The 19,674-nt window shown below is 37.8% G+C and overlaps 5 protein-coding genes across 9 annotated transcripts; 3 read left to right on the top strand and 2 right to left on the bottom strand.

Annotated features, from left to right (window-relative positions):
* Positions 1–196: 196 nt before the first annotated feature.
* Positions 197–2,925, top strand: LOC17877860 (E3 ubiquitin-protein ligase At1g12760). Its single transcript, XM_006283646.2, has 5 exons — positions 197–416; positions 765–1,485; positions 1,672–1,797; positions 1,891–2,179; positions 2,260–2,925. The coding sequence occupies exons 2-5, from the start codon at positions 821–823 to the stop codon at positions 2,542–2,544; spliced, it is 1,365 nt and encodes a 454-aa protein (XP_006283708.1). The 5' UTR covers positions 197–416; positions 765–820; the 3' UTR covers positions 2,545–2,925.
* An 81-nt stretch (positions 2,926–3,006) lies between these two features.
* On the bottom strand, positions 3,007–4,767 carry LOC17880679 (uncharacterized protein At2g39795, mitochondrial). The gene is made up of 3 exons (XM_006284859.2): positions 4,469–4,767; positions 3,983–4,305; positions 3,007–3,400 (listed from the first exon to the last, which is right to left on the bottom strand). Exons 1-3 carry the CDS (start codon positions 4,640–4,642, stop codon positions 3,220–3,222), a joined length of 678 nt encoding a protein of 225 aa, XP_006284921.1. The 5' UTR covers positions 4,643–4,767; the 3' UTR covers positions 3,007–3,219.
* A 158-nt stretch (positions 4,768–4,925) lies between these two features.
* On the bottom strand, positions 4,926–7,070 carry LOC17880916 (mitotic apparatus protein p62). Its single transcript, XM_006284093.2, has 3 exons — positions 6,272–7,070; positions 5,609–5,873; positions 4,926–5,489 (listed from the first exon to the last, which is right to left on the bottom strand). Exons 1-3 carry the CDS (start codon positions 6,587–6,589, stop codon positions 5,125–5,127), a joined length of 948 nt encoding a protein of 315 aa, XP_006284155.1. The 5' UTR covers positions 6,590–7,070; the 3' UTR covers positions 4,926–5,124.
* Positions 7,071–9,537: 2,467 nt separating this feature from the next.
* Positions 9,538–15,648, top strand: LOC17879363. 2 transcript variants are annotated; one of them, XM_006282934.2, is made up of 5 exons: positions 9,538–9,754; positions 9,977–12,346; positions 12,449–14,002; positions 14,318–14,573; positions 14,676–15,648. In XM_006282934.2, the coding sequence occupies exons 2-5, from the start codon at positions 10,061–10,063 to the stop codon at positions 15,203–15,205; spliced, it is 4,626 nt and encodes a 1,541-aa protein (XP_006282996.1). In that variant the 5' UTR covers positions 9,538–9,754; positions 9,977–10,060; the 3' UTR covers positions 15,206–15,648. The 2 variants fall into 2 exon arrangements, with proteins under 2 accessions (XP_006282996.1, XP_023635320.1); XM_023779552.1 differs by having other exon boundaries at positions 14,673–15,648.
* Positions 15,649–15,947: 299 nt separating this feature from the next.
* LOC17880122 (probable ADP-ribosylation factor GTPase-activating protein AGD14) lies at positions 15,948–19,646 on the top strand. 4 transcript variants are annotated; one of them, XM_023779554.1, is made up of 14 exons: positions 15,948–16,097; positions 16,229–16,402; positions 16,535–16,596; positions 16,709–16,796; positions 16,872–16,933; positions 17,023–17,110; positions 17,278–17,724; positions 17,816–18,208; positions 18,384–18,506; positions 18,586–18,681; positions 18,764–18,850; positions 18,939–19,116; positions 19,194–19,242; positions 19,322–19,646. In XM_023779554.1, the coding sequence occupies exons 2-14, from the start codon at positions 16,304–16,306 to the stop codon at positions 19,419–19,421; spliced, it is 1,872 nt and encodes a 623-aa protein (XP_023635322.1). In that variant the 5' UTR covers positions 15,948–16,097; positions 16,229–16,303; the 3' UTR covers positions 19,422–19,646. The 4 variants fall into 4 exon arrangements, with proteins under 4 accessions (XP_023635322.1, XP_023635323.1, XP_023635321.1 ...); XM_023779555.1 differs by having other exon boundaries at positions 16,220–16,402; positions 19,325–19,646; XM_023779553.1 differs by having other exon boundaries at positions 16,220–16,402.
* The last annotated feature ends 28 nt before the right edge of the window (positions 19,647–19,674 follow it).

Here is a 19,674-nt window from a genome sequence, read left to right as displayed (position 1 = left end):
ATGAAAGGAAGGAGACAAAGAAGCATCACTATCTGATTCTGAAATTCTGAATCATCATCATTCTGTATTTATCTATACTTAATTTTTTTTTTTTTTTTTTTTTTTGTGATTGCGGTTTGGCTTCGAATTCTTTTTTATATCCAGAGAAAATAAATATAAATATGAATATATTTTTTATCTCCTTGGTTGATCGGTGAACACAAAACCAAAAAAGAAAAACTAAAATAATGGCAAAATACATTTGAAGAAAACTCTACAAGATCAACAAACAACAAAAAGGATTTTTCCGATTGCTGAAAAAGTTGACTCTTCTCGATTAGAATTCCTTGTCTTGGTTTCTGGGTTTTCTTCTTCCGGTGGCTCTCTCATTTCACCTTACGACCAGAAAGGACAAGCCAAATCAACCATTCAAGCAGGTTTGTTCCTTAATTTGCTTCATTCTCTTCTCATATTTTATATTCAGGTGCGAATTAGGTTTCTTGCTTTATCATTTTTCTTTTATGCTTCTTTTGTTCTGAAAAATCTTGGGATATGTACGATCTTGCTTTTCATTTTTCTTTGTTTTTGCCCTAATTTCATGGGTTAATCTGGGGCTGTCTCTCTTACTTTAGTTTATGATTGAGCTCTTTGTTGTCTTTAGTCGGATTCTGATGTTTTAAATCCTGCAACAGACACAAATTCATGATTTTGGCGGTTGGTTTTTAAGGTCATTGGAGGGTTTAAGCTTTCTCAATTTGTTTGTTTCTTCTCTATGGATTTCTTAGGAGGATCTCAGGGTTATGTTCCATGGTGTGGTATGTGCAAACTGGACAAAACCTAGATGGGTGTTTCTCTTCTGAAACAACAACATCGTATTACAAATCAAGCTGATACCTTTTCTAGATTCATGGAACGATCATCAGAGAGTAATCTTAACCGAAATGAGCACATCATCATTGACATTCCAAGAAATGCCGCCATTGCATCATCATCCTCTTCTTCTCATGATAGAATCTCAAACGTTTTGGAACCGTTACAACACGAGGAAGAGAGACCCTCGATTATACCTCCCATGTCTGCTCCTCAGCCAGCTACAGTGTCTTCTTCCTCATCTATGCGATCGAATCCCAGAAGCATCCGTCGCAGAAGAAGTCCTTTGAATTCTGGCTTATGGATTTCTATTGAACTATTCCTCACTCTTGGTCAGATCATTGCAGCTATTGTTGTTTTGTCTTTGTCAAAACATGAGCATCCTCGTGCACCGTTGTTCGCTTGGATTGTGGGTTATGCCTGTGGATGCGTCGCAACACTCCCACTTTTGTACTGGAGATATTATCACTCGAATCAGGCCTCTGAGCAGGATTCTGGCCAGCATCGTCCTAATCTCAATGTTGCAGCTGGGCCATTCGCCTTCTCCATATCCAGGACATCTGAAGGAGATGGTCGACAGACCAATACCACGTCTTCACGTGGTAGTAGATATCCTGGGTTCATTAGTGCTGCCAGGTAAATCCACATGTTCTTAGATAATCTGTTTCAACTGGATGTTTGGATTTTGAATTAAGTTTTCTCAAAGCTTGTCTCTTTATAATTTAGTGAGATTTTAGAGGTCCCTACTGTCAGACATCTTTCTTTGTGCTGACAATGATTGCTACTCAGAGTCACTGATTTGAAGTCTTTGATTTTGGTCAGACTTAAAGTTATTGTGGAATACTTCAAAATGGCTCTGGATTGCTTCTTCGCGGTGTGGTTTGTGGTAGGTAATGTATGGATATTTGGAGGACATTCATCTGCTGCTGAGGCTCCTAACTTGTACAGGTGATATTCTCTTAGCTATGCCTAATTTTGACTCAACCCTCAGGCTATAATTGTTAAAACTGACCCATATTTATGTTCTCTTGTATGTTATAGGTTATGTTTAGTGTTTCTTACCTTTAGCTGTATTGGCTATGCGATGCCCTTCATCCTCTGCACAACTATATGTTGCTGCTTGCCGTGCATAATCTCAATTCTCGGATATAGAGAAGATTTAACTCAGCCTCGAGGTGCCACACCTGAGTCGATAAATGCGTTGCCAACTCATAAATTTAAGTTGAAGAAAAGCAGAAGTAGTGGCGATGACAATGGTTCAAGCACTAGCGAAGGTGGAGTTGTGGCGGCTGGAACAGATAAGGAACGTACAATTTCAGGAGAAGACGCAGTGAGTTTGCTGACACTTTGACTGTACACGTACAAACACATAGATACAATAAGTTTCTGAATATAGACCTTTTTTTGCAGGTCTGTTGCATTTGCCTGGCGAAATATGCGAATAACGAGGAGTTAAGAGAGCTTCCATGCTCACATTTCTTCCACAAAGAGTGCGTTGACAAATGGCTGAAGATCAATGCCTCTTGCCCTCTTTGCAAAAGCGAAGTTGGGGAGAAGAACTCAGATTTGACAAGCCAAGGGATCTTGAGCTCGCTCTCTTCTGGGGAAAACGAAAACCATCAACAACAGCAACTGCAACAACAACAACGGAGTGAACTTAGAGTTGAGAATGGTTTGGCCAACAATGTTATCTAGATGTCTGAGGTTGCTCTATGTTGGAGAAAACGGTACAAGTAAGCCGTTTTGCGTTGTTCCTACACAATAGGGTTTGCTACTCGGTGCAAAGAAGGTGAAGAAAGAAACGCCGAGGTTCCCTTTCTGTAAATGCTTTTTGCCGTTGTGAATTGGAACCCTCAAGAGTGTGTAGAAGAGTTCGAGAATCGTTGATTGAGTTTGAGCGTGTTCCAAATACTTGTTTTTATATATTCTCTTAATTATCACGAGTACCACCTCTATACGAGAGCCAGGGATCTCTCGAGACCTTGTGCAAGCTAAATTACCCTTGTGGACTGCGCAAAAATTGAAATAAACTTAGTGTAAACTTTTATACTGGACCAAAAAACGTTATGACTTCGACGGTTTTAATTTTTAAATTACGACATCGACTTCATTGGTTTTGTAAAGTCAGTGTTAGAATCGGTAGTTTGCAATATGAAGCATAGATAGCTATACCTTTCGCAAGGAGGCTCACACAGTCTATAAAAATGAACCTATCCTTAACATAACATCATATCATGGATACTACCAAAAAAAAAACATCATATCATGGATGTATACTTAAAGTTTGGAAGAAGCAAAAGTGATTCAGTTCTTGAAACATTTGAGCTGTATCAACTAACAGAAACTTATCCCAGCACCGAAAAATGTCTTCTAGGCGTTTTCTGCAGATGGGTTTTCATGAACAAATGTGCCAACTGATTTGAACCATCGCAGTAGGTTACGGTGATCTTTTACATAGAGCCATGCCTGAAGGAACGGGAAGAGACTTTCGTTCACACCTCGCTCTTCTAGGAAGGCATGGAATACATCTCTCATCTTCTCATCGAGCTCTCTGTTAAAGAAATAGAAACAGTTAGTTCCGTGTTGTATTCAGGACGGAGAAAAACAGAAAGCTAAATTGAATGCAAAATGCAAGCTCTCTTCTTTACAACTGAGATATGCATTGAAAAAGAATGTGAAGAACCGGTCAAACACTAATCATTGCTTTTGGAGGATAAATAATAGAAAGCAAACCGATTGTGTCAATAGTGATACTACACAGCCACATCTACCACCACTCCATTCTAAACTCACATTCCTCAATGTCTATCAGAAAATGACCAAAAAGATGGTACAATATAGGAACGTTGTTTTTTGAAATTATCCTTCAGAAAGTATGAGATAAGTTCAGTAAGTGACGATAAGCTTAGTTAGCCTATTCAATACCACCTATTCCTACAGTGACAGTTGTAAGTGTAACAAGAGGAGACAGCATAAGATAGAAATGAAACCACCTAAAATGGCCACTGGCAATGTATATGTTATCAAATCATAAGCTGAATTATTGGAAACGTGAGCAAATATGAGCAAAACTCTCAAATTTAAAGAGAGGAATTCACTAAAAAAAAGAAGTTTAAAAGAGAGGGAAACTCACTCAAAAGAAGGGCCAGTGTATTGAGCAGGATCATCAGACATCTCCAAAGCCTCGAGTTTTGGTCTCATGGAAACGGAGTGGATACCCAATGCATCAGGGTAAAGACCGCAAAGGAAATGCAAAGAATCAGCCTGATTTGGCTTGGACACAGCCACATGGAGGAACAACTGATTGATCCCATCATCGTCTTCATCATCACCCCCATGAGCCAACCGCATAACGAAAAGACTGATCTCTTCATTACCAGTAGATTTCTGCAGAACAGCCCCAGTTCCTTCAAGGGATCCTTTCACAATCTCAAACGGTGAAGGAGGGCTCACTTTCTGCAAATTCAATGAAAAATCCGGTCATAGATTGTAATTCCCAATCCCACCAAAAACCCTAAGGGCACGAATCAGTATCTAGGGTTTAAGTAAACAACACATAAATTTCAGTTGTATCTAAGACGAAGCGTAGAGAGAAACACAGACAAGGGGAGGAACGAACCGGAGGAGGGGTCATCTTAGAAACTTCAAGGTAATGTTCCTTAAGGGAACGCAGAAGCATCGAATCCACAGCAGCTGAAACGTTGCCGCTCTTTCCACTTCCACCGGCTTTACTTGATAGAGCTCGCTGTAAATGATGCCGGACGGCGACATTTCCGACCACTCTTCTCCACATTTCTCGATCAGAGCAACAGCGCCGGCGAATTGTCTAAAAGAAAAAATATACCAACTTCTTCTTTTTTTGTTGCCCAAATACGATATTTACGCAGCACCACTGGAACCCCAAAAAAAACACAAAAAAAACGATATCACCTATTTCTTTTAACATTACATTATTAAATTTTCAAAGTTAAAGTTGATTTTGTCAATTTGGATCCGTAGTTAATCAACTGGATTATTAGCAAATCAATACATGTCCCTAAAGGATCTAATGAAAACAGAGAGAAAAGAAAAATATCCGAGAAGAACTGAGAAGAATTCAAATAGAAACCTTTTCATTTCATGTCTCACTGTGATACGATTAAAAAGATCCAAGTCATAATTCTAAAATACGGGCCAACCACATTCCCCATCAAAAGATTTGTTCAAGGCAAGTCTCATATGAACAAAACCCGTCAACCACATGTTCATATCACAACGGTGGGTGGATTGATTTCTTCACCTCACCGGTTGCTGATTGTAGTTTTTCTTTTCTTTCTTCTTTGCAGCGGCCAACTTTGCCTTCCTCGCTGCTGCTTCCTTTGCAGCAGCTGTTGCACCACCACCATCCGTCTCTTTGCTTGATTTCTTCTTCTTCATCGATGCAAACTTCTTTAGCCGTTCTTTGACATCAATCGAAGAAGACTCCTCCTCCTGCTCAGCAGACTCACTTGCAGCATCTGAGTTACTCTTCACTTCATTTTGAGATTCTTTCGCCTCCTTCTGTTTCTCCTTCTTTTTCTTCTTCTTTGAGGCCTTCGATTCTCCAGTTGTGTTCTCCTTCTTCTCTCCCTCATCATTGACTTCTCTCTTCCCTTGCTTCTCTGTTAGATATTTGGGAGAAGATGCGTCTATCAGTATTAGCTAACATAGTTTTCTCAAGACACTGATAAGTCAATGTAGAGAGGTATCCCACATAATGAATGAGAATACAGTAGAGTACCTTGAGAGTCTTCTTGACCATTCTCATCTTTGGGTGCAACTCCAAAATCTGCTAACAAAGCCTCTAGCTCAGCAAGTTCCTTCTTTTTCCTCTCTTTCTTGGAAAGTTGCCTCTCTGCCTCCTTAGGAGGTGCATGAACTTCAGGAGCCTTTTTCACCTCAGGCTCTGCCTCTGGATGAACTTGCATCTCTGTTCCTTGTTCTTGTTCTTCCTCCAAATCATCATCATCTCCTTCATCGAGAATGTCCTCTTCGCTTTCACTCTCCTGTGACATTGAATTTACATGCATCTCTATCAGAAACCAATGAACAGATAGGCATACAACGACAATTTTACAAACAACCAGAGTTGCAAACTTATATTGCCTAGAAAGCTTTCTATAACAGCAAAGGTATACAATTGGATAAATGAAAAGAATCACTGATATATAATTGCAAGAAAAGAAAAAGAAAGCCAAATCATTCAACTCTTAAGTCTTCAACGAGAGTGCAATGAAAGAATATGAAATCTAAAGAGGCTTATTGCCAGAGACAAATTAAACTAATTTAACAATTCCACTTGAACATTCAACAATGCAATCCATCTTCTTTCAAATGCATAATCACGATGATAAATCCAAAATCACATAATGAAACAGGAAATGAGATAATTTTGACTTGTAACCTCAACGTGAACGTCTTTAGCATCGGAATGGGAGGCTTCAGAAGTGCTCCACATGGACTGAGGCGGAGCAGTGGTAGCGTAATAGTCGTCATCTTCATCATCGCTGTCGATATCAGCCCAAGCTTTTGCTTTGAGAGGCGTAGGAGCCCAGAAGACCTGTGGCTCAGGCTCCTTGTGTGGATATGAGGACTTAGAGGAACCTTTGCTCTTACCAGCCTTATCTGACTTCTTCTTCTTCCTAGTGTCCAAAGCAGCAAACAAGTTGGTGTTCTGAATCGGCATCGATCCCTCATCTCTTCTGTTTCCACCACCAACCATCTTTTTTTTCTTTCCTCTATCAAACTCAAACAACCCCGATTCCGATAACAAGACAGAGTTTTTCAGATAAAAACAAGAATCAAAATTTCCCAATTTCAGCTGAAAGTAATGACGAATGGAACGGAAACGAAAGATGAATCTATTAAGTTAAGGTGAAGAAGGAGGAGAACGAAGAAGAAGAAAAATGATCAATCGTCGCTAATATCTACGAAAGGATTGATCTTTTATACAAAATCCTTGAAAAACGAGACCAACCAACCAACAAGAAGAATACTCTGATGGACGGCGATTTGAAAGCGATGGAAGATAGATAGGGTTGCAGACCCTCAGAAACGACAAAAATGTATTGAAGCGTAAAATAGGTAATTGAAATTGAGAGACAACACGAGAATGTCGAAAGCTCCAGGAGGCGATTCCAATCCGAATGCGAGAGATGATTAGGGTTTCTTAAGGATGTGCTCGGTGAGGTGATGTGTCTCGTCAGACCTTAATTAGAGCTACTACTAGGCTACACGACAACCAGGTACCGCTCTCGATTAGGGATGTTATCTCTTATGGATCAAACCGGAAGTTAGATTAGCATCTTGAACCGTTCTTCACTTTTATTTTTATTAACACACAATTTGATTTTCCAAGTAAAACGAAAATTGTCCATTTTTTTAATTCACAATTATAATTTATTAAAAGCTAATTGGTTGAGAATAGTAGAAGGTAATTTTGAAATGCAATATAACTAGATGTTGACCCGCGGTATACCGCGAGACAAACTTTTTTTTTTAAATTTATAGATGTTAGAGTTTATTTAATAATTGTTAAGATTGCATAATATCAATCTTTACTAAATTAGTTTAATTATATATGTTTTATATTAGCGTTGGTTAAAAAAGTAGTAAAATGACCCGTATTGAACTGTGAGATTAATAATATTCTATTTTTTGTAATATTAAGTCAAACTCGTTCCATCTTACAACCCGACCCGTCATATAACTTGTTGAAAGCATATTACAGTATTTCCCGTCTTATACCCCATCATTTCATATAATCGCCAAAAAAAAATTACATATTTCCCATCTTTCCGTGTTGATTTTACTTCAATAAGCAAAAGAAAAAAAATGCTATCAAAACTGAAAAACAAAAATGGATATTCTAAGCTTACATGCAGATATTTGGTTATATATATAGGTAAATGGTGTGGGAAAGTTAAATATTTTAAATAATAAAAATTAACAAAATATTGCATACAGGATTTGTATTTTCTTATCTTCTAAATATAAATGGAGAAACATAAAATATTGATGTTTTGTAATTTTGATTTATTTTTAACATATTTTTTACCCAAAATAATGCATAAATTTCAATGGTTCGGTTTTCACTTTCCACATATTTCGTCAAAGAAATTCTGCACATAATAAATTGAAAAAGGTAAATTTAGAAAATAATTTTAATAATGTTTTGATCTATTTTTTATTGTATTAAAACCTAGTAGTTATGGTAGTTACCAAAATATAGAGAAAATTAAAAGTTTCAAATTTTTTCTTTTTTTTTGGTGGGAAGTTTCAAATTGTTTCTTATAGTAATTATTATATATTTATATTATTTTTTTGCAGATTTATTGTTATTGAGATTTATAATATTATATTATTATTATTAAATAATCATATGTGTATCCCACAAAAAATAATAATAATCGTGGCCTATTTAATATTTATAAAATCGACTGACTTTAATTTGAGAAGTTTGCCTCATATTTTTGAATTTTACATCAGTTATTTTTGGAAATTTTTATTAAGATAATAAGTATGTATTAAATTTGAAAATTGTTTTAGCTATTTTCGAAATAATTAATAGAGATTTTCTTAATATTTTTTCGCAATAATAAATATTTCTTTAACTTGAAGATTTTCTTAAGTATTTTGCAAAATTTTAAGGAGATTTTCTTGTTTTCATTATTGATTTTTAAACTATTTAAAAAAAAATATTAATAGCAATGGCAGAACCTTGTAAATAAGTGAGCAAAGCAAGGGTTTTTTCATTAGTTGCTGCAAAAATGTTAATATAGATATTCGCGCCAAAATTAGTTTATAAATTAACGGATTCCTTAATAGAAAACAAAATCTCTAAGCTTTTATAGAATTTGTATTTATCTTTTTACCTCTATAATTGTTCATTAATGTTCTTATTACCTTTATACGTTATCATGGATGAAAAACGTAATTTTATACACCCAAATGCCTAATTTAAAATTATTATTAAAATTTGATTTCAACGGTACATTGATATACAAATCGATTAGGAATTAAACTCTTTTTTGCTAACTATATTTTGTCAAAAATAACAAAATCAAAATAAATAAAAACGGATAAAAACCACAAAATTTTCTGTATTTACACTCGTATCACTTCATTTTTTTTTTATTATACTCTCGCAAACACTAATAATTTATCTACTTAAATGAAGTCTAGTTTAAACAAAAACTTACCAAAAAGTTAGTGTAGATAATATACAAATAAAAAAGCAAAAGCTAACTATTTTTTTAAATATATAATTGTATGAATAACTAACTGGTAGAGTACTAGTGTATGTTTTAAATACTTAAAATCATCCTCTAGTAATAATAGTTGTTAAGTTGAATGATGTCTCTAACAATTGTTGGCTAGGTGGACACAAGATTGTGGTAGGTTACTATCACACGTGAGAGATATAAATAATCTTCGCCTTTAAATCCTGACCGTCTAAAATATTTATTTCGCAGCCGAGGATCTGAAACGTCCATTGTATATTTTCTGTTGAAGAGTTAAAAATATAGTGCTTATTTCGAGAATAAATCTGAACCGTAGAATTAGTAGCGCGTCGAGATCAGACGGTACACGTCATCCGAATTTTATTTGGAATATGTTTTCTTTATAACTGAAAAAACCTTACTCTCGCGAAACCAGACGAAACCCTAGCTCTCCCGTTTCTCCCGGTTAAAAAAAAAAAAGAAGCAATTTTTTTGCTTTTTTAATTTTCCGCTGAATTGAACGAATACTTGTGGGAATTTTCGATTGTTTGATTCAGGGATCCGATTCGCAGTCCGATTTACCGAAACCCTAATTTTGATTTTGTGATTGTGGAGACGATAAAGGTCCTTTAAGAGACTCGATTTCGTCACATAAAGTGATGCAGGTAGGCATGCAAATTTCTCTCTTTTATGTTTTTTTTTGCAGTTAAAATTTGCTTGATTGCTGAAAACAAATTGTGTGGATTTTAATGCATAAGTTTTTTTTTTTCCTTCCTGGAGTGGGGTTTGATCTGTTTTTTTTCTTTTTTTTTTGGTAACTTGTGTGTTCTTCTTTTATCATATTCTGGGTACTTTTTGTGATTCTGGGTTTGGTTTTGGTGTCACAGATCTGAAAAATGTTTCCTTGCGTGTATGATGGAATTTGAGACCTGGTGGCTTTTGATTCTGGGTTTTGGTTCGAGGTGGCTTTCATGGAAAATAGACTAGGTAACTCTAATGGAGTGGGAATTTCGAAGAAATCGAGGTCCTTAGATCTTAAGACGCTCTATAAGTCTAGCATTTCCAAGGATTCAGTGAATAAGAGCTTTAAAAGGAAAAATAGGTCTGGGGATGATGCTGATCTGTTGAAGCAGGACAAGAAGAGCAGGAAAGTTGTTTCTCTAAGTAGCTTTAAGAAACTCGATAGCAAAAACGACAACATTCTGGATAAGGCCTGCAATGGCACCACCATCTTGCACAATTTGGAGGACTCCAAGGTGGCTTTGGACGAGAAATTGTGTGACACTAGTGGACTCCAAGGGATTTCTGTTGGTTTGGCAGGTAGTACGGTTTATGTTCCTAGACGCAGGAGAGATTTTGTTGGGAGGAGTAGGTTTGAGAATGGCCTAGTACAGAAGTCTCCAGGGGATTCTGATAGTCAAGAGGAGCTGGTTGATATTATCCCTAAGGAAACTGTTGAAGAATCTAGTGTTCAGGATCAACTCTCTAAAGTAGAAGAGAAAGATTTTGAGAAAGAAATCAAAGAATCTAATTCAGCAGTTCAGTTGCAGTTGGAAAATGGGCATTCTAATCAGTCTCCAGTGAAAGATGACCAGCTGGTTGTTGTTAAACAAAAAAATAGTAATAGCAGAAAAAGGAAGTCCTCAACATCAAACCAACGTGTGGGAAAAGAGGTCAAGTCCTCTTCAGGTGATACTTCTGGCAGAATATCCAAGGTATCACGAGAAGATGATGAGGAGAATCTTGAAGCCAATGCAGCAAGAATGCTGTCTTCGCGGTTTGATCCAAACTGCACCCAGTTTCCTTCAAATTCTGTTACTCCTGGTTCACCATCTGCCAGTATGCATCCATTAACTTCTGGTAAAACTTCAGTTCCTCGGTCTGAGATGCTTAGTTCTACATGTATCTCAGATGACACTGATGATAGAATGTTGCGACCAAGAAGAAAGCATGATGGGAAGGGTAAAGTTCGGAAAAGACGCCACTTTTATGAAATATTGTTTTCTGATGTTGATTCACACTGGTTGTTAAACAAAAAGATAAAAGTTTTCTGGCCTTTGGATGAGAGTTGGTATCATGGGTTTGTGGATGGTTACGATGGAGACAAGAACCTGCATCATGTAAAATATGATGATCGTGATGAGGAGTGGATCAATTTACAAGGTGAAAGATTCAAAATTTTGTTGTTCCCTACTGAAGTTCCTGAAAAAAATCAACGGAAAAGGCGTGGTTCAGGGTCCAAGTCTACTCTGAAAATAAAAGGAAATGATATATCCAGTAAAGAAGAGGAGAAGCAGAAGGGAAATCTAGAAGATGATAGTTGCATGGAATCAGAACCAATTATCACATGGTTAACTCGATCTCGGCATCGGGACAAATCTTCCACTCTTAAGGCTGTACAAAAACTGAAAAAATCAGAAGTAATGACAGTTAATACGACTGTGAAAACGGATGGGGATGTTGTTAAAGATGCTGCAGGACATTATACAGATAGATCTGCTAGTTCTCTTGCATCATGTGGATCACCTGGACCTAGTAGGAACGAGTTGGAAAGCTCTGGTTTTCGTAATGGTAGCATATTTCCTATTGTCTACTGTAGGAGACGACTTCACACAGCAAAAAAAGGAATCTACAAGGGGTCAGCTGAGAATAATGTTGAGGTTTTGAAGCAGCTTCATGTATTAACAATTCCGGATCCTGATATAGAGTTTTTGCCTATTGAAGATTCTGAGGATCTGGAGCTTTATTGTCCGTGGAATGACACAGAGCAATTTGAGTTGTCCCTCAGCCAACAGGTTGTTTCCTTGATGAAGTACTTTCTTATGGCAGATGTTGACTGGCTCTCACGTGTTGTTCTTTTGCTTCGTCATGGTACACTTGTGACTTTGTGGCCAAGGGTTTGTTTGGAAATGATATTCCTAGATAATCAAGATGGGTTGCAGTATCTTATTTTCGAAGGCAGCTTAATGGAAGTTGTTCAATTGATTTTCCGTATCTTGATGGTAGTAGATCATTCTAGTAAGCAACGAGCACAAGAAACGGATGCTGGCTTCCAATTGCCAGTTTTCTCAATTGGTCTCCAAGTTTCTTGCATCCCAGGCTTCCAAAGGCAACTTGCTTTTCTATTCTACAGTTTCCATGAAGTGAAACATTCAAAGTGGTCATACTTGCAACGGAATGTCAGGAGGCATGCTTTGCTGGTTAAGCAAGTACCAATTTCAGAGTGTACACATGATAACATGAAGGTCCTGCAGAAGGTAAAATGAATCTTTACTGCATTATTCTGGTACATCTTCGTTGGTCTTTTGTTTATTTCTATAATCTCATACCAACTCGTTTTTATATATCTTGAACATCAGGTCATGCAGAAGAGATCTAGGCATGGAATCAGCTCAGGCCTTGTTTCTAGGGAATCGTCATCTGCTAAAGCCTTCCCCACAGCTGTTAGCTACAAGCAGAAATATACGTCTTCATTTGCACTTCCTTTTACTGCTCGGCCACCTACACTCTTACTCAATTTACACCTGAACATGATAAGAGAACTGGGTCATGATTCAGCAGACTTCCTGAGATCCAATTGCAATTTGGTAACAGATGGAGGTTGTGATATGGCAGATTGTACAAATGAACATTCTGAACCTTCTCTCAATAGTAAAGGCCCAAACGATGAAGCAGTTATCACTTCTCCCAGAGGGCAAGAAGCGCAAGAGTTAAAGGACCTTCATACTCCATCTCAAAGACAGTTGCTGGGGTCTGATTCTTCTTCTGTTGTCAGACATAAGCATGAAACCAGGTCTAACGTTCCGGTGAATGGAATTTGTATTCAAGTTCCGATATCTGATCACTGTGAGAATGGTACTCCGCAGTCAAGTAATGTGGCCTTGAATATTCAAGGTAGCATCTCAAGTCCCAAGGCCACTGCCCCAAGAAGTATGTGGCAACGAAGTAAAAGTTCTCTAAATGGCCATCTCTCACATGGCTGGTCGGATTCAAAGGGAGACTTTCTACACACTAATTTGGCAAATGGACCTAAGAAGCGACGTACCCAAGTGTCTTATTCATTGCCTTCTGGGGGTTCTGATTCTAGAAGTAAAGGTTCCCTGCACAAGGGGCTTCCAAACAAAAGAATTAGAAGGTCTGCTGCTGATATTTCCAGAGGTATTCAGAAAGATTTGGAGTCTAGTTTCTGTGATGCCAATGTTTTAGTCACTCTTGGTGACAGAGGCTGGAGAGAATATGGAGCTCAGATTTTCCTGGAACCTTTTGATAATAATGAATGGAGACTTTCAGTGAAAATGTCTGGAACAACGAAATACTCACACAGGGCACATCAGTTTCTGCAACCTGGGTCGGTGAACAGGTTTACTCATGCTATGATGTGGAAAGGTGGAAAGGATTGGATCTTGGAGTTCCCTGATAGGGGCCAGTGGTCTCTTTTTAAAGAGATGCATGAAGAGTGCTACAATAGAAATAGTCGGGCTGCTTTAGTTAGAAACATTCCTATTCCTGGCATCCGCATGATAGAAAAGGACAATTTCAATGGAACAGAGACTGAATTCATTCGCAGTTCTTCTAAATATTTTCGGCAGACTGAAACTGATATTGAGATGGCATTAGACCCTTCACGTGTTTTGTATGACATGGACAGCGATGATGAGCAGTGCCTTTTGAGAATTCGTGAATGTTCGGAAGCTGAGAATAGTGGCTCTTGTGATATCACTGAGGACATGTTTGAGAAGGCTATGGACATGTTTGAGAAGGCTTCATATGTAAAGCAGCGTGATCACTTTACCTTAGATGAAATTCAAGAATTATTGGCTGGAGTTGGATCCTTGGAAGCAATGGAAACAATATATGAGTTTTGGAGAACAAAGAGGCAGAGAAAGGGAATGCCATTAATCAGGCATCTTCAGGTATAATCTCTGATTCCTTCTTACCTTTATTTATTTATTTGATTGTCTTTTCTTTCATGTTTGACTTGAGATTTAAAGATCTGCATGGCTATGTCTTAAGTACGTAGTGTGCTTTTCAGGATATTTTATAATTCATTGGGTGTTATATGGGAAAATGATACGTCTACTAGGGGAAAAAGTGTGTCTGTTTGTAGCTACAGTGTAGTTTGCTTTGCTCGAGGAAGTCTGAAAGTCCAAAAATTATAGTTACGCTGCTGCAGTATATTTTTAATTGTGTCTAACATAAACACTTGTTTTTCTACCCCTGCAATTCAGCCACCTCTGTGGGAAAAATACCAACGAGAGCTCAAAGACTGGGAGTTGGCTATGAGCACAGCAAACACACCAAATACCTGTGGATCACAGAAGAAACAGTCACCTATTGAGAAGCCAGCGATGTTTGCTTTCTGTTTTAAGCCTCGAGGTTTGGAAGTCAAACACAGGGGAACAAAACACAGGTCACAGAAGAAACTCTCGGTTTATGCCCAGCATAGTTCTGCTTTGGGAGATTATGATGTCTATAATTCGTCCGGTAACTCACTTTTACCTTCTTGAGTTTCTATAAATCCTCTATTGATTCTGATTTATATATATGAAGTCTGTGTTTAATCCAACTTATCCATTTCTCTAGCAGGAAGAAGATCTGTTGGTTTTGCCGCTAGAGATGAGAGATGTATATATTCAAATCAAAGCTATGAGCACTTGAATGAATTTCCTATGCATCCTGTATTTCCGGGAACATATTCTCCCCGTGACCTAGGCATGGGATATTTCTCGAGCAGTGGAAATGGATATCATAGGAATCACCAAAACAAGTTGCAAAGAACCAATGGGAAGAGGAACACTAGTGAACGATGGGATGCAGGCTATTCTGAATGGCCCAGTTCCAATCATCTCTGTTACTCCAACGGATCTCAGCGTCTTGATGTGGAAGAATTACAGAATAATACAGACATTGATGAGTACAAACTGCGAGATGCAGCTGCTGCTGCAAGGCGTGCATATGCTATGGCAAAACTCAAGCGAGAAAGAGCAGAGAATTTGCGATACAAAGCAGATCTAGCGATCCAGAAAGCTGCAGCGGCTCTCATGTGTGCAGAGGCAGTTAAAGCTGCTTCTGTGGACCTAAGCAACAATGGGTTAGAAAGCTCAAGCGAAGGATGAGTTGATAGATACCACCTCTGTTAGTCTGGGTTTTGTCACCTCTTGAGCAAAAGGAGAGAGAGAGAGAGAGGGATTCGTCATTCGTCACGAGTTGCTCTTGACACAAATTAAATACGACCCAGATGAGCTCTACTGTACAGAAATTTGCCTCCCTCCGCTTTAAGTAAGCTATATTTTGATGCAGCAATAACACCGAACTGGGACTCGGAAACTTGATCTCATGTACCCATGGGCTGGGAACGTTCTTAGTAGTTAAGAGAGACAAAAATGAGGAGATGGTTAAACAGAAAAAAAAAACAAAAAAAAAAAGGAAAGAAAAAAAAAAAAAAAGAAAGAGGAGATTGTAAGTAATTTGGTTTATTAGCTTCTTTTGGTAGAGAGATTTAGTTTGAGCAAAATGATTCTTCTGCTGCAAGTATTTTGCGGTTCTCTTCTTCTACATCTCTCTTTCTCTGCTTTCTCTTACATTTTTAGTTAAGATCAAATGTTTGGAAAAATATGGAAACAAGGCCAAATTGCAACACTTGCCATCCATTTTAGTCTTTATATAGTTCATACAAGAAATAGCTACACAACTCGCATTTGTCAATACTCGTTCGAAAATGGTATTTGTTTTTTTTTTTTTTTTGTCAAAACTTGTAAAATTTTTTGGGATGAAATGAAAGAAGCTTAACTAAAATGAGAGAAGGAAAGGTGGTGGGAGAAATTTCAACGGCGGGAAATCTTTCAGGTAGCAGTTTTGTCGGATGATGTCTCATTCCTTTGCTGGCCTCATCCATCTATTTTTTTTTTTTTTGTCATCTCTCTGGACAAGCCTGAGAGAGCTTCTTTCTCTTCTTTCCTCCTCCATTCTTTTTTTCGGCTGTTTCCTCTTCTTCTTCTTTTCTCCAAGGTTTTTCTCTTCTCTCTTTTGTTTCTTTTCAAGCTTGAAATTTACCATGTTTCTCTCGCGTTTTATATGAGTCCTTAGAATAACCTCAATGATGTTGGCTTAAGAATTAAGATAATGCTCAGTTTTCTCAGGTAATGATGGCACTTTGATCGGATTTCTCATTTGAGATATTGAATTTTCTTGCTGAGGGAGGCATTTCTCCAAGAATGGGGAGCAGAATTAAGGAAGACGAACGAATCGAAAAGGCTGTCCGGAGTTTATTAAAGCTTCCCGAGAACCGGAGGTGCATTAATTGCAATAGTCTGGTACGATATTTTTAGCTGAATGCATTAGTTTGTTGGCCAATGATCATCTTCAAGCAGTCTTTTTTGAATAGCTCAAAAATAAATAAGGCTCATTGTAGTTCTGTTCTATATATCAACATCTGAATCTTGCAGGGTCCACAATATGTCTGTTCAACATTCTGGACTTTTGTCTGCACAAATTGCAGTGGAATCCAGTAAGTCTTTTGCTCTTGATTCCTCTATCAATCCAAGGACAAGCCTGGAGCTTGAAAGTGTTGATCCAAATTCATTTTGTGTAAGGATCCTTTTCTTTTTGTGTATGTCCAGTCGAGAATTTACTCATCGTGTGAAATCTGTATCAATGGCCAAGTTCACAGCAGATGAAGTTGGTGCACTTCGTGCAGGAGGAAACGAGGTTTGATAATTGAACTGCTCATTTTGTGTTAATCATCCCCAGTTTCTGTGTTAACCCTTTGCTTTTTCTTTGCAGCGAGCCAGACAAATTTATTTTAAAGAATGGGATACGCACCGTGATGGTTACCCCGATGGCAGGTTCTTGGACATTTATTAATCTCTGTAGAGTTAACACTAAAAGTAGCAAAACTAAATTTAACCTCAAATTTTTCTTGCTTCTTTTTCAGTAATATTTTCAAGCTCCGAGATTTCATCAGGAATGTTTATGTTGACAAAAGATACTGTAGTGAGAGTAATGACTCACGCCAGAAATCGGTAAACTGCTTTACATTCTTACGTCATTACAATCCTGAAGCTAAGGGTGCCAACTAATTTTTGGGACATTATTCTATGTTACATTGTTGAGGATGTTCCTCTTTAGTCTTAACACATTTTTCTAGTTTCTTCTTTTTTTCTTGCAAATTTGTGGTGTTTCCTTTCAGGCTGTCGTAGAAGATTACAGGGAAAGCAAGAAGGCCAGTGCAAATTCTCTTGGATCAAGAAGTTTACACTCTGTGGATAAATCTGAAACTGAAAGATCTAGTGCTGTTGGGAGAAGTGGCAGTGAATCTCTCAAGTTTTATTTTGATGACAAGAACCACAGACAACAACATGCTACGCATAATCCAAGATCTAGAGGTTTACCAAAGAGTCCTATTCGCTTTGAGATTGTTGATGATAGGTTTAGAGATGATGGAAGTGTTAAGAGATATGATGCACGTAAGGAGTCAAGAGGAAGCTCCAAATCTCTTGACCTCTCAAGTAACAAAGACATGCCACGATTTCCCATTGTACGACATACCAGCGAACTCTTAGGGGACAGTGCTCCTCGGTTGCGCGTAAGCAATGTTGCAAAAATTGAAAAAAAGAAGGATCCGGTGAATAATCAGGTAATCTACTATTATATCTGTTTCTCAGGTTTTGTATTTCGTTGTGTTTTATGCACTTTATCTATACAGTTAACAAGTTGCATTATTGCAGATGACAGAGAAAATGGAGAGTCCTAGAAGTTTAATCGATGATGAACCAGTTTCAGAACCATCTGCATCTCTTAAGACCACTGAAGGGCCAGCTCCTAATTCTTTGGAGGCTTTGTTGTTTGGACTCTCTGTTCCTTCTGTTGTCCCTGGAACAAACAAATCTGAACAATGTAGCACTAGTGATATTTCCTCTACTGTTTCTGTAGACAATTATCCTGCAGCGAACTTTGGGATACAGACAATGCCAATAACACCAGACAGTGTTACCTCTTTTGTCGCATCACCTACAATTGCGCATGCTCATGCTGCTTCTCCAAGTCCACTGTTTCCAGTTGCTGCTGATAACTTGGTTACAAAAGAGACGGCTACACCAAGTGTAGCTACAAATAACCAGGTTGGTGTCTGCGGTAAATTTTTCAAAGTTTTCCAAAATCACTAGACTGGTTGAATGAAGGCAAACCGGATCATAAACAGAGTTTTAAATAGAATCAATTTTTTTCCAGAAAACTAATCTTTTTTCTTCACGTGCTAACGTTTTGCTGACACATGTTGGATCTATATCACCTAAGGAACAATCAGATAGCACTACCGAACAATCAACACTGGCTATCACAAATTATGCTCATGGCGGTGGATATGAGCAACAATATCAAGATGAGACACACTCTAGCGTAAGAGAGGCGCTTCCTGAGGTAACAAACCTTTCTTTTGTAAGAGAAATTTGGACACACCTCTGGGAATCTCCGATCATAAGAATCTAACTATTGGCAGGACCTTTTCACTGGAGGCTTCTCCTTTGCCCCACAGCAAGCTCATGGTCAACATCATAGCATGGGATATGGCATGCAATATTATCAATATCCTATGGTATAGTTTCCATTGACCTATTAGTTCGGTTTGATAGTTACAACATCTGGTTTTATATATGCTTATATCCTATTCTTGGCAGGCTGTGGGAGCCTTACCATATACAGCAAAAGCAGCAAATCCCTTTGATCTTAGCTATGATGACACAGCTCCAAACCAAATACAACAAGTAAGAAATCTAGAGTTAAATTTCTGTTACTAGATTTGATGAAAATGTAAATACTCAGCTCCTTTCTCTTTAATATTATCTTTTACAGTTTCCTTCTATGGGATATGTGCAAGGAGGAGGCTTACCTCACGTGTCAGCTCCAATAGGGTATGCAGATACTTCAAGTCCAGCTGCAGGTTCCATTGGACTGATGACCTCTCAGTCACCTTTTCATACAGCCCCTTTATCCCCAAACTCTCCAGCTCTTGCATCCAATATTTCCCCTGGTGAGATGATAATTTCTGTAATATAACAGCTCTATTGGTTGGACTGTATTCTAAGAGTTGGGTCTTGGTAAAAATAGGTGGACTAATGGGGCAGCAATCACATGTGAATATGTCCCAATCTTTCAGGTATTGTACATTACTATTTGTAGTGTTCTTTGAATGGACTGTATGGTTCTTGAAACTAAATTGATTTTGTATGCCTCAGTAGTACTGAAGGAAACACTTTTACGTTTCATCAAGCAAACAATGGATATCCTTCTGCAAACCCAAATGCTTATATTTCCAGAGGCAATCCCTTTGAATGAGAGAGAGCTTGATTCAGAAAATTTCTAAAGTTGGGATAATTTTTATGGAAATTGAATGAGAGGTACAGAGGTTTCCTGACATCATCCGCTGTTGCTTTTTATCAAATGTACATTGAGGTGGAAAGATATCTACTTGTAACCAAAATATTATAACTCTTATGTATTTATCTACATAGCTTATTCTAATGGCCATGGAATCTTATAATTTGCATGTGTAAGTTGTAAACGGGAAACAAAAAACAAAATAAATACT

This window comes from Capsella rubella, unplaced genomic scaffold (genome assembly GCF_000375325.1).
Source record: "Capsella rubella cultivar Monte Gargano unplaced genomic scaffold, Caprub1_0 scaffold_7, whole genome shotgun sequence".
Taxonomy (NCBI): Eukaryota; Viridiplantae; Streptophyta; class Magnoliopsida; order Brassicales; family Brassicaceae; genus Capsella; species Capsella rubella.
This window is presented reverse-complemented; position numbering and strand designations above follow the sequence as displayed.